Source organism: Budorcas taxicolor, chromosome 17 (genome assembly GCF_023091745.1).
Source record: "Budorcas taxicolor isolate Tak-1 chromosome 17, Takin1.1, whole genome shotgun sequence".
Lineage (NCBI taxonomy): Eukaryota > Metazoa > Chordata > Mammalia > Artiodactyla > Bovidae > Budorcas > Budorcas taxicolor.
Genome location: NC_068926.1, coordinates 7184152 through 7198761, shown reverse-complemented (window position 1 = coordinate 7198761; position 14610 = coordinate 7184152). Strand labels below are relative to the sequence as shown.

The following is a 14610-nucleotide window of genomic DNA, read 5'->3' as shown; positions in this document are numbered from 1 at the left end:
AACTCAAGAAGGTATTATTTATTCCAGTTTTACAAATGAAAACATACACACAACAACAACAGCAACTGAGGATCAAAGAGGTTAAGTACCTTGCTAAGTTCACATACCAAATATTTAACAGATTTATTCAGGACTGTCTGACTCAAAAGATTTGGCTCCTTCCACTACACCAAATTACCTCCATTCACTATTAGTAAGCTCTATTAAAGATCTTTGTACAACTCCAAAATCACACCTGCCCTTCGATTCTAGTTATTTGTATCTCTTGCTATATTCCATCAGAAATTGACTGCACACAGCTCTACTTCTTTTGAATGGGTAAGAACAACCTTGAGATGAGAAAAACTGCTGTTATCATCTTCCTGATCTTCTAACAGTACCTATTATACTGTATTGCAAAGAGAAAGTATCAAATCTTATTTTCTAAATAACAAAATGAAAGCAATAGACTAAGAAAGCTAGGTATCAAAAGGGAAGGAAAAATTCATTTAGTATAAATTCAAGTGAGTAAACAAAACCATTTTACTTCAGTGATCAAAAGAACAGAAGCAACTCCTGCAAAGGACTGCCCAGGGCACATAGGAGGGAGCTCAGAGCAGGACTGTCCCTGTGGAGAAAGTGAGTGCAGGCCAATGAGGCAAAGGGCGGGAAGAGGAAGAGGGCTGTCCCTAGAAGGTTGTGCAGGCCTTGGCCCTGACATAAATGCCAAGTATATGGGCTAGTTCCAAGACATACTGGTTAGTGGAGCTATTTCTTGTCCAAGTTCAAGAACTAAGACCAAACTGGATCTTTCAATAGAGGGCATAGCTGTCTGTTGCTGCCAGGCCAGGGCCTGCGACACACAGGCTAGAGAAATCAATAATTCTTTAGAAGATTTTCATAAAGGGATTTATCCGTTTTCCAGTATAAGAGACTGATCTGATAGAATCAGAAAAGAGACGGTGGAATCCATCTACCTTTCCTGGAACCACAGATAAAAAGCTAAAACCCCTGCAAATGTACTGCTGTCCCTGTTCTGTTCTCAGGGTGCGCAAGAGAAGGCTGCAGCCAGCAGTGGCATCCTTCCTCTACCGCAGTGGTTCTCAGCCAGGGCTGGTGACTCTGCACTCCACTTCCCACCTGGTGACATTTTTGGTTGTCACAACTAGGGCTGGTTAAAGCCAGAGATGCTGCTTAACATCCCCCAATTCACAGGACAGCCCCCACAAGAAAGAATCACCTGGCCTCAAACATCCACAGTGCCAAGGCTGAGAAATCCTGGTCTATAGGCACCATCAACATCAATCTAAGCCATCACCAAGAGGACCTGTTTGACAGAATTAAGACAGGACTTAAAACTGGGATATTAGTTCGACAAAAACACTAATAAAAACAGTGGCTACTATTTATTGTTTTGTGCTTAAATAGTCTAAGTACTTGCCCTGTATCTCATTTAATTCCTACCCAAATCTTGTGGGGTATTAGTAATTCCCATTTTGCAGAGATAAAAAGGCAACTAGGCAACAAGCCACGTGGCAACTCATAACGCTTTCACCAACACCACCATGTTGCCACTTCCCAAACCAACAGAGGTATTTGAAGATAACGTTAATGATAGCATAACAGTCTGGGAACAGAGAATCCAGGACCCAAAGATAGGGCATGATGAGACAGACACAGAGCTGGAAGAGTTATCTCCAGGAAAATCTCTAGAATGGACATTAAACACAACTCTTTTGCTTCAACTCATACTTTCTTACAAGAAGCAAAGGAGCATTAAAATGGGAGACCCACCCAAAATGTTTCTTGATGGCTAAATTAAAAATAAGAAAGTATTTGTAGAGGGATAACAGAGGCAATAGATAAAGATAAATAAATACAAATAGATAAGCAATTCATAAATCAATGTTACATCTGCAAAGACACTTTGAGAGCATCAGCTGATTCTAGCGCCTTCATGGTACAACAAGACAACACAGGCCTTAGGGGAAAGGTGACTTCTTGAAGGTCGTGCAGTCATCACCATGAAAATAACAGCTCTGTGGGTGAAGACCAGAGGAGATTTCTCCAATATGGTACAAGAGTTTAGCTTTTTGGTCACCCCAGGAAGCTTGTGGGATCTCGGTTCCCAGACCAGGGACTGAAACTGGGACCATGGCAGTGAACATGCCAAGTCCTAACCAGTGGACCACCAGGGAATTCTCAAGAGTTTAGCTTAGATTTAGAAAGGACTCATGGGTGCTCATTCTTGTAAGAATGGACATTTGCTTACATAACTCACTGTAACACCTATCAAAATTAACAATAATTCTTTCATACCATCTAATACCCAGTTAACGATCAAATTTCCTTGATAGTATCAAAATGCTTTCTTAGAGCTGATGTGTTAAATCAGGATCCAAACCCCTCAAGCAATCACAAATGAAGACAACTAGATTTGCAAAACATCAATTAGGTTACAATTTTGTCACGGCAGTAGGTAAACAAATAGAGGAAGGATTAATTTTTTTTGAAGTGTCCACTTCTAAAATCTGAAAAACGTGTTGCAAGAAAGAAGTAAACACCTTACTGTCCTGAGACACAGCACATGTGGCACTTGCCCACAACAGTCCCTGTGGCTGAGCTGGCCATATCGTGTGTGCATGCTCGTCACACACGAGGGCACAGGGGCATCATACTGCAAGGACATGTAGAGTCCATATCCATGAAACTATGGCTTAGCAAGAGAAGATCAGCTGTTCAAATTCTTTGGAATTTGAACTGAAAATAAGAAAAAACTTGAGTAGTTTACAATGGGACAGAATGAAAAGTCATGGAGGGTGGCTGGGCTATCCTGCCAGCAGAGGACCAGGATGAGGATTTGGAACAGCTGCCCTGAGCTCTCGAGACGTCGTGGATTCAAAGCCCCCGGTCAGCTCTGGGCTCCAGCTCTGGGCTCCAGTCTGTCCAAGCACAGCCCCAGAGGTCCTCTCACTCTGCTCTCCTCACTGTTCTCAGATGCCTGCAGTGGTTTGCTGAGGCTGTCATAACAAAGTACCACAAAGCGGGGCTTCAAGACCAGAAATGTGTTTTCTCACAGTTTTAGATGTGAGAAGTCTAAGATTAAGAGGTCAGCAGGGTGGGTTCCTTCAGAGCGATGAGAGGGACAATCTGATCCAGGTTTCCTGAGCCTTCTTCCTTCCCTCTCTGCGTGCATCTACGTTCAGATGTCCTTTCCTATAAGGACACCATCATACTGGGTTAAGGCCTATCGTAATGATCTCATTTTGGGCTTCCCAGGTGCTTAGTGGTAAAGAATCCACCTGCCAACGCAGGAAATGAGTGTTCGACCAGAGGGTCAGAAAGATCCCTTGGAGAAGGAAATGGCAACCCACTCCAGTACTCTTGACTGGTGAATCCCATGGAGAGAGGAGCCCGGCAGGCTACAGTCCATGTGTTGGTGATGAGTCAGACACGACTGAGTGACCGAGCACACGCACACATGCCCTCATCTTAACCTCAGTTACCTCTCTTAGAGACACTATCTAAAATGTATCACATCCTAAGGTACTTGGCCTTTGGACTGCAACTATACAACTACAGAAGGGGGAGATACATTTTGGCCCACACATACCTTTAAAACAATCTCTCACTGTTTAAGCTAGTTTAAGTGAGTCTCTGTTGCTTTTAACTGAATAACAATTACCAAAACAGCTACACTTTCTGGTATTTTAAAAAATTATTACGGTGTTTTTCAAAATTCATAAAAGTTTAAGATATAAGAGAGCAACAACATGCTTTAACACTACTGAATTCTGCCTCCACAGACTTAGCACCTATAAACAACGGGGACAGGAAACACGAAAGGCGCAGAGAAAAATTCTGTGGCAGAGGCAGGACTGAAGCTTTCCGTTTCCTAGCAACCAGGAGTGCTGGCCGCTGACAGCTCAAAGGCTAGTCCATTCCGAGGCTGCCACCAGAGACATCTTTCTCCCCAGGTGATGACCCCTCCAGGAGGCAACCTGCACCCAGTCCTTTAGAAGTTCAAGGATCCAGCCATCCCGTCCCATTTCAGGGCATATTTGAAGGGCCATCCGAGCTCCAGAGCAGCCTGTGGGATTGGCTGCGGCCTCTGTCGCCCATGCATCACATCAACCTTGCCTTTGCCCAATCCTGTTTCCATTCCCCCCACCCCCACCAAGGTGTTGATCTAAGACTCCTTCCCAACAAACTTCCTGCACACAAATCTCTGACTTACAGTCTGTTTCCCAGAAAATCTAACTTGCAATACTTTCTATGGCTAACACTGTAAAGGAAGATGGGAAAAAAGAAAAAAGAAAAAATTAGCCGGGTCGTGGTTAATTTCCTCTTTTTCATTTCTTCCTTGTGAAGAATCCTGCTGATCCTCCATTTCCTTACTAGAGACAGGGTTCCACTCCTTTCCGAACCCTCCAACCTGCCCTGGGCAGCAGCAACTGTGTCCACTGCTCACCTCTCCCCCGGCCCAGAGGCAAAAGCCCCAGACACTTTGCCCCCCTGGACAGCAGGGGGCACCTCGAGCCCAGTGCCTCTCCTGGGTCCACAGCTGCACTTCTCAAGTCTGGTCTCTTCAGCTCCTGGCCAGGGTGAGGACTGAGGAGGAGGAGGCGGGTGCAGCCGAGGATCCAACCAGGAGGAGAAGCTGGTACTGCCCTCTTCTGAGGCTGCTCCCCAGCTGGCCTCACCCTGGGAGCCTGAGTCCAGAGAGCAGGAAGTCCTGACACTGAGGAGAGGAATATGGGTCCTGTGGGCTGTGCCTTCCTGCTGTCCCTTCTGCTGGGTGAGCCCCTGAGGTGGAGGTGGGGGGAAGCAGAGGATTTTTAGCTCAAGAAGTTACCATGTAGACTACTAGGACACTGCACACATGAGATGTGACTTTGAAGGGTGTGCCCTGAAAAAGTCTGAGGGGACCCTGTGTGCCAGGCTCCAAACAAATCAGGGCTCTTGGAAATGGCAGCAAACACAAAGATCCCTGCCCTCGGGGAGGGGAGTGGGGTTACAGTCAATGCACACAGCAAATATGTAAATTATAAGGCAGGTTAGAAAGCAATAAATACAGTGACCTGAAGGGGACCTCTAGAGTGTAGAGAGGCATTGTATTTTAAACAGGGTGGATCAGGAAAGTTTCTGTAAGAAGAAGCTATTGCATCCAAGACTTGGACGAGATGAGTGATTTGGCTAAAAAAATCAAGGAAAATAGTAATTCAAGCAAATGGAACTGAAAGTACAAATGCCCATCCTTGATTTCAGGAATTATACTGTTCACTTATTTTTCCAGCACATGGTGATTTAAAAGCAGGATTAGCTGAGGGTAGCAAAAAGATAATAGGTAGCAAAAAAGAAAGAGACACAAATACTGCAAAATGCTAGTTCAGTTGAAGAAAACACAACATAAGTAAACAGCTTATACACCTTAAAAACATCTGAAGGCATGAATGTATTTACAGCCTCACATACTTGATATCCCTGAAGGAGACGGTGAATCATTAAGTAAAAGCTAAGTTATGTTCCATACATGCTGCTAAAAAGTCACATAAGTATGTAATCAGCAAGATTTCTACTAACAGATAGATATAAAAATTTGGCCTTTAACACCAATCTGAGAAATTGAAGTTACAGAAAGCCTTTCTATTCAGAAAACCTGGATGTATAATAGGTGTTGTTATATATTATATATGTGTTGTTATATATTATATATGTGTGTTGTTATATATTAATGATACGGTGTATTTGTTTTAGGGTCTTTCCTATCCTCTTTCCAAAAGAAAACCCTCCAGTCAGGTGAGTGGTTTCCACTTGGGTCCAAGACTGCTGGGTTTGGAACTGGAACAGGACAGAGAATGGAGGCTAGGGAGGACTCAGGTCCTGGGAATGGATGGGAGTTTGGAGACAATGAGAAGATGGGGATCAGAAGAACAGGACAACGGGACTTTCACATTTTTCTCTCCTCTCTCTAGTGTGTGGACGCCCTGTATACTCAGGCCGTGTTGTGGGCGGCCAGGATGCTGCTGCCATGCGCTGGCCTTGGCAGGTCAGCCTGAAGCTCTTCAGCTCCCACGTCTGTGGGGGCTCCCTCCTCAGTGACAGGTGGATAGTCACTGCAGCACACTGCTTCCAAACGTGAGTTCCTGCTGGTGATCAGGGCACACGGAGGCAGGTTCTCAGTAAATAACTGAATGAAGTCACGAATGGACCAGCAGACAAACGCAAGTTCCAAGACAAGCAGGCAGAAGGAAACCTAGGTCATCTTGGACTGAGGACAGGCCACAGAGGTTAAAAAAAAAAAAAAGAATGATGAAAGTGGTCACTATAGTTATCACCAAATCACCTCCTAAACACCAGTCAGGAGTTTTGTCTTAAGCTGCTTCGGGTCACAAACACAATCTGTGAGAGAAGCAAGGTACCATGTGGTGAGCAGCCATGAAGAAAGCTGTCGCCGGCCAAAGGCTAATGAAGACGTGACAGACTCTCGTCGAGACTAGAGATGACACCGCACGCCACCTTCAGTACAGCCTGCTCAGAAGGAACCAGACTCCCGACGGACAGAAGCTGGGAAAGGGGTGCTGTCTGCAGCCTCTAAGCTTTATGGCAATTTGCTGTGCCACAATAGATGACATATATGAAGAACGAAACCACCAAACCTTGCAATAACAAAGAGCTCAAGTAAAGCAATAACTTCAAAATGCTGAGAGAATTCCAACTCAGAAGTCTACCCATATCTACAAACTATCCAACAAGCGTGGGGTAGAAATAAGACATTCTCAGATACACAAAGCAGCAAGACTTTGTGCAGCAGCTGTCATGCACAATTCCTCAGGAAGCCATAGTTGAATATGCTTCATCAAAATGAAGGAGGGAAAACAAGGAAACATAGAATCAAACAAAACAAAACAGAATACAACACAGAAAAGAACCCTCCAGAAAATCATAAAGTACCAAGATTGGAGTTATAGGGTAGAGGCCTTAAAAAAAAGTATAGTATCGACAGAATGCCTAACAGTATCAACATATTGAGAGACTTATACTTTTGGCAGACACTTGGGGAAAACTGATGAGTTAGTGACAGGTACATAGAAAACTAACAAAGCAAATAAGTGAGACCATATTATTAGCTCCAGAAGAAGCAAAAAGTTTTACAAGAAATACAACTACAGGACCAAACATGGCCAGGAGGTGAATGTTTTCATAGTCACAAAACATACATATTAAATAGTAATCTGACAAAAAGTTATCATAGATTAGGAGGATGGTGAAAGGAAGTGGCTGAAGTGGCTGTAATTGTTGGTTCAATCCTCACCATGTACATAGGAATACAATGTTCTAAAATTGAAAAAACAATTAATGACAATATATAGGGTTTCTTAAAAATATAGGGAAAATGCTAGAAGAAAGAGCTACCAGTTGAAAGTGATTGCCTTTGAATAGCAAGAATTGAGGGCAGTAGGGCAGAGAATGTCTGTCATTCATTTATTTTGTAAATCTTATCAGACTACTTGACGTTTTAAATTACATGAACACACAGACATACACACACACATATAAACTTGGTGGTTATAGTTTGCTTTAATTTCTTATGCAGAAATAAAGGTCTAGTGCTCAGAAATCAAAACTGAAAATAAAACAATAACTACTAAGCATATTTGTGATGGCTGAAACAATGGAGAACAGCAGAGGTGACTAAGAGAACGAGGGAAAAACTGTTAAGACAAAACTCTGGCCATCAGAATAAAAAAGCATACCACAGAAACAGTAGACCACAAAGGGAAGAGTGGTCAGGGAGGTGGGGTAGGAGGAGAGGAGACATGCAAAACCTAGGCCAAGCTGGAAGCAGCCTGGTTAATTCCAAATCTGTTACCCTCCTTTCTTCCCCAAAGACTCAGCCACACAAAGGCAGCTTGCTGTGACCCAGCTGTAAGCAGAGAAGCACAGTCCGCTCTTATTCTCCTCTTTCTCTTCCCCTCAGGACAAGGATTCCTTTCTTATACACTGTGTGGCTGGGGTCAGTTGATATGGACAGTCTAGATGAAGGCGTGATACATCGTGTGAGCCGAATTGTCGTCCATCCCACATACAGTAATGTCAGTGGAGACATTGCCCTGTTGAGGCTGTTCTCTAGAGTCACCTACAGCTCTTCCATCCTGCCCATTTGCTTGTCCAACGTCAAAAAGAAGCGGTTGATAATTCCAGACTCTTGCTGGGTGACTGGATGGGGAAAACTGAAAGAAGAAGGTGAGAATGCACACAACAAGGGGGTGTTTTATACATCACCTTCTTGTACCCACTTCAGGGTATTCATATTCTGGGCATTTCAACACTGTAGCAAAGATTTCTACAAAACCAGATCAACCAACTGACACTCTCCAGAAGTTTTCAAATAAAATATCTGCCTATTTATATGATTATTAACTCATATTTTGGCTAGAATCTAGCTATACTGGTAAGAACAGATACTAACAATTTATATATATATATATATTTAACTACTTATTTTTTAATACTAACAATTTAAATACATAATTATCTCTCTGAAGCAGAGGTTAACAAATCTGATTTAAAGTTTGAAAAGAGTCTAGTGCTTATTTAATCTGTTTTCAAAGTGTTGTGTCAACTCTTTGAATACTTTAGAATATTCACATTTTTACTTAATCAAAATATATCAGAGTTTCTCTTTATCTAGAACATTAAGAATGCCCCAGGTGGCACATCAAAAAATCGCAGACGGAATTTTGAATTATCCATTGTTTTGACTAACTATGCCACAAAACTGTCCCATTAGCCAACATGACGAGAAAGGGCCTGCATTCTGCTTTTGGATTGCCATTCCGAGATGTCTGCATACCATGACTGAATGTTGTCCCTACCGTTCCAGTTACTTTTCCTTTCATTCCTATTTCTCTCTACAGATGCTGATTACCCTACCATGCTCCAGGAAGCGGAAGTACCCATCATTCAACGCCAGAAATGTGAAAACATCTACAACCCACTGGGCTCCTTCTTGCCGCAAATACAGCCAGTCATCGAGGAAACCATGATTTGTGCCGGTGATCTTAACAAAGGGAAGGATACCTGCCAGGTTAGGGTTTGCTCTTGAAATTTTTAATTTTAACATGGCATCTTAATTTGGTTCCAGGTTTGCCCATCTGTAAACAACAGTGAATTGGAAATCAGGAGATAAGCGTTCTTTCAAAAATTCTTCGTTGCATCTGGATAAATCACTTAAACTTTATTAATTTAATCTCTTCAACTATTGATCTAGAGTAATGCTAACCACTGGTGTTTGGATTTTCATAGTCTCAAATGTTTTCATAAATATATTAAGAGGTTAACATAGAAATGCCAACTTTTTACTTTTTTCAAGGAAGAAACATTTCATTGTACACTTAAAATGTGTCATTCCATTGTCTCCTGATCATAACTGTCTGATGAAAAATCGGCCATCATTTGTGTCTTTCTCCACTGGGTGTGATGTACTTTTCTCTGGCTTCATCCAATATGTTTTCATTCATATTGGCTTGTTAGAAGTTTGAATGTCATATGCTAGGTGTGGTTTTCTTGGTCTTTATCCTTTTGGGGTTCACCAACTTGTTATTTCAATATATTCTTTTCAGTTCAGTTGCTCAGTCGTGTCCGACTCTCTGTGACCCCATGGACTGCAGCACACCAGGCCTCCCTGTCCATCACCAACTCCTGGAGTCCACCCAAACCCATGTCCATTGAGTCGGTGATGCCATCCAGCCATCTCATCCTCTGTCATCCCCACTCCTCCTGCCTTCAATCTTCCCCAACATCGGGTCTTTTCAAATGAGTCAGCTGTTTGCATAAGTGGCCAAAATACTGGAGTTTCCGCTTCAACATCAGTCCCTCCAATGAACACTCAGGACTGAACTCCTTTAGAATGAACTGGTTGGATCTCCTTGCAGTCCAAGAGACTCTCAAGAGTCTTCTCCAACACCACAGTTCAAAAGCATCAATTCTTTTGCGCTCAGCTTTCTTTATAGTTCAACTCTCACATCCATACATGACACTAGAAAAACCATAGCCTTGATGAGACGGACTTTTGTTGGCAAAGTAATGTCTCTGCTTTTTAATATGCTGTCAATCTATTCTTTTACCTTTCATCAAAATTTGGGAAATTTTCATTCATGATTTCTTCAACTATTTTTCTGCCTCACTTCTTTCTTTTCTTCTTCTAGTTAAAACTGGAAGTTTATAAGTTATACCTTTTGATATTTTCACACAAGTCCCTAATACTCTTTGTCTAATTTTTACCCTTTTCTGTTTTTCAAATTTGATACTTTAAATTAACCTATATTCCAAATCACTGCTTCTTTCTTCTGCCATCTACATTTTTCTGCTAGGTTCATCTAGTGAGATTTTTATTTCAGATATTTTATTTTTCCGTTTTAAAACCACCACTTGGGTTTTACTTCCTCCCTGCCTCTCTCTTTTATACACATGCGCACCTTCTTCTACATCTCTGCCAACATTTCCTATCTGTATATTCATTATTCAAAAAAATCAATCAATGCACAGTGACACAACTTCACACCCACTAGGATGACTTTAATCAAGATAGATAATAATAAGGGTTGGCAAAGAATGGGAATCTTCATATACCCAGTTAAAATGTAAAATGGTACAGTCATTCTGGAAAACCTCAAAAGGTTAAGTATAGACTTAAACACACACACACGTAGAGACTTATAATATACTTTAGAAATTCCACTACAAAGTAAACACTCAAGAAAAATTAAAACATACATCCATATAAAAATTTGTACATGATATTCACTGCACCAATATAGTAGCCAAAAAGTAAAAAGTAAAATGTCCATCAACTGATGACTAGATAAATAAAAACGTGGTATGTCAATATAATTAATATTACTCAGTCATAAAAAAGGGATGGAGTACATACACACACTATGAACCTTGAAAAGAGTATGCCAAGTGAATGAAGAGAGACATAAAAAGTCATATTTTACATGGCTTCTTTTATACAAAATGTTCATAATATGCAAATCCATGCAGAAAGAAAGTAGATAATCGGTTGGCCTAGGGCTGGATGGAATGGGAGGAAAAGGGTGACTGCTAAAGTGTATAAGGTTTCTTTAGGGGGTGACACAAAAGGGTTGTGGTGATGGTCAAACAACATTGTGAATATACAAATTGAACTGTACACTTTAAATGAGTGAATTAAAGAGTATGTGATTTCCATCTTAATAAAGCTGTTACCAAGAAAACAGGAAGACTAAGAGACTATGAACTACTATCACCATTTTATATAAGGAAAAATTACTTTAACACTAAAAATGGCAATAAGGACCTAAAAATAGAAAATAAGGAGAGTTCCCTCAATGAATTTAACTTTAGTGAAAAACTCAAAATCTTTATTTCTTTTTAATCACAGGTAAGTATTTTGAAACCACTCATATATTTAGCTAAGGTTTCTGCCAATTTCAGATTCCATGATTCTAAGTTTCTGGTGTCTCCCCCAAGTGGTAGGAGGTCCGGCTCCCTTCCCAGCTTTATACCTCCGTGGGCTTCCCTGCTCCGTGGTAAGGAGCCTCCACCCCCGATGACCACTCTCCTCTTCATGGCCCTTACTCACTGTGCTCATGATTTTTATCTCTTCCGCAGGGTGATTCTGGAGGGCCTCTGGCATGTCATATTGATGGTATATGGATCCTGATTGGATTGTCAAGCTGGGGAACAGGATGTGGTACTTCTTTCCCTGGAGTCTACACCAATGTGACCTACTACCAAAAATGGATTATGTCTGTTATCTCAAGAGCTGAGGTCTTGGGTGCCAACAACCTGCACTTCTCTGACTTCTTATTGTCTATTGTGCTGCTTTCTCTGGCTCTACTGGGACCCTCCTGTGCCTTTGGGTCTAACATTTTACCAGGAGAGTAGGAAGTGTAGCTGACGCAGCTGACCAAGGACATGGCTAGGAAGGAAGGTGTGGAGAATAAGCACTCACACAGTCACTGGGAACTCTGGATGACTTTATTAAAATTATTAGAAATGATTCTGGTTTTGAGGTCCTTGATTCTGGAAGTAGGTTTTACTGGCTGGAATGCCTACAGCTGAGAAATAAGAATGCCATTTTGTGTATGGCATTCTTTGTCCTTGACAATGCAACTTACAAGGCAGGAAGGATGCCTTCTATGAAGAAGTATGTGGACACAAATGGATTAGTCCACAGAAGCCAGCAAGGAAAAAAAGGCAAATAGTAAGGTCCTCAAGAAAGTACATTAAGGGTTTACTTGGTGCCCATGGGTCACATTATGAGTTTCTTACCTGGTCTATATTTCTCTTCTTCCTGTACTATCTTATACTTCCCCTCTGTAGCAAGGTATCAAATAAGAAATCCACGTATGTGTTTCAGTTCTGAATATTTCTGAAATTTTTAGTTTTTGAAATACTTACATGACTACCACCAAAAATGGATTAATGCAATCAGCTCAAGAGCTGAGGTTTGGGTTTCAAGAATCTAGACCTAACTGGGTTACTGTTCAGTTCAGTTCATTTCAGTTCAGTTCAGTTGCTCAGTCGTGTCTGACTCTTTGCGACCCCATGAATTACAGCACGCCAGGCCTCCCTGTCCATCACCAACTCCCGGAGTTCACTCAAACTCACGTCCATCGAGTCAGTGATGCCATCCAGCCATCTCATCCTCTGTCGTCCCCTTCTCCTCCTGCCCCCAATCCCTCCCAGCATCAGAGTCTTTTCCAATGAGTCAACTCTTCTCATGAGGTGGCCAAAGTACTGGAGTTTCATCCTTAGCATCATTCCTTCCAAAGAACGGTTACTTCTATAATAAAGTACTTTAAATATTTATAAGGAAAACACCGTCTCTCTTGCTAGCTAGCATGCTTCTTTTTACTTTCTTTTTTTGTTTTTATTTTTTTTTAATTTTCTTTTTTTTCTTTTTTTTTTACTTTATTTTACAATACTGTATTGGTTTTGCCATACATTGACATGAATCCACCATGGGTGTACTTTTTACTTTCTTAAGTTGACGACCGTGCTGGGTCTTTGCTGCTGTCTCGAGCTGTGGTGCAGGGCTTCTCACTGCGGTGGCGTCTCCTGGTGCAGAGCACAGGCTCTAACTGCGCAGGCTCAGCAGTGACGGACGTCGGCTTAGCTGCCTCATGGGATGTGAAATTTTCCAGGACCGGAGATGGAGCCCGTTGCCCACTGCACTGGCAGGCAACTTCTCAACCACTGGACCACCAGGGAGGTCTGCATGCTATTTTTTGTTCGCTAGTCACAACACTTAGACTATTTCCTTTTCTGCTTAGGCATCGAGGAGTTCAGAGCTACGTTTTATACTTGATTTCAGTCATTATCTTTCTCCTGTACTATCTAGTATAATTCTACGCATACTCCTCTTTATTTCAATCACCTTTTGTTTCTCATTGAATGAATACGAGTTTTGTTGACTTTATGGTAAGTAAACTTTCAAAAACAATGTTTTGGGATAAATACATTTAATAGGATATGAGAGGGATTTGGGTTTCCCTGGCAATCCAATCCAATGATTCTGCACTTCAACTGCAGGGGTGCAGGCTTGATCCCTCATTGGGGAAACTTAAGATTCTGCATGTCATGCAGCCAAAAAATAATAATTTTTTAAAAAGAAAGTGAGGTAGGTTTGAAAAGTTAAAACTCTTGCTAACCCGCAACCTCGCTTCTCCTCTAGACCTCCACTTTAGCCTCCCAATTACCCTTCCCATGTCCTTTCTTCACTCATACATATCAGTTCAGTTCAGTCACTGAGTCATGTCTGACTCTTTGCGACCTCATGGACTGCAACACGCCAGGCTTCCCTGTCCATCACCAACTACTGGAGTTGACTCAAACTCATGTTCATTGAGTCTGTGATGCCATCCAACCATCTCATCCCCTGTCGTCCCCACTCCTGCCTTCAATCTTTCCCAGCATCAGGGTCTTTTCAAATGAGTCAGCTCTTCGCATCTGGTGGCCAAAGTACTGGAGTTTCAGCTTCAACATCAGTCATTCCAATGAACATTCAGGATTGATTTCCTTTAGGATGGAGTGGTTGGATCTCCTTGCAGTCCAACCAACTCTCAAGAGTCTTCTCCAACACCACAGTTCAAAAGCATCAATTCTCTGGTACTCAGCTTTCTTTATAGTCCAACTCTCACATCCATACATGACTACTGGAAAAACCATAGCCTTGACTAGACGGACCTGTGTTGGCAAAGTAACATCTCTGCTTTTTAAAATACTGTCTAGGTTGGTCATAACTTTTCTTCTAAGGAGTAAGCTGCAATCACCATCTGCAGTGATTTTGGAGCCCCCTAATATAAAGTCTGTCACTGTTTCCCCATCTATCTGTCACAAAGTGATGGGACTGGATGCCATGATTTTAGTTTTCTGAATGCTGAGTTTTAAGCCAACTTTTTCACTCTCCTCTTTAACTTTCATCAAGAGGCCATTTAGTTCTTCCTCACTTTCTGCCATAAGGGTGGTGTTATCTGCATATCTGAGGTTATTGATATTTCTCCCAGCAATTTTGATTCCAGCTTGTGCTTCATCCAGCCCAGCGTTTCTCATGATATACTCTGCATATAAGTTAAATAA

General features: G+C 41.8%; 1 protein-coding gene across 1 annotated transcript; it reads left to right on the top strand.

The window, feature by feature from the left end:
* Positions 1-4734: 4734 nt before the first annotated feature.
* Positions 4735-11913, top strand: PRSS48 (serine protease 48). Its single transcript, XM_052655056.1, has 6 exons — positions 4735-4777; positions 5737-5778; positions 5955-6117; positions 7961-8226; positions 8901-9070; positions 11638-11913. Exons 1-6 carry the CDS (start codon positions 4735-4737, stop codon positions 11911-11913), a joined length of 960 nt encoding a protein of 319 aa, XP_052511016.1.
* Positions 11914-14610: the final 2697 nt, after the last annotated feature.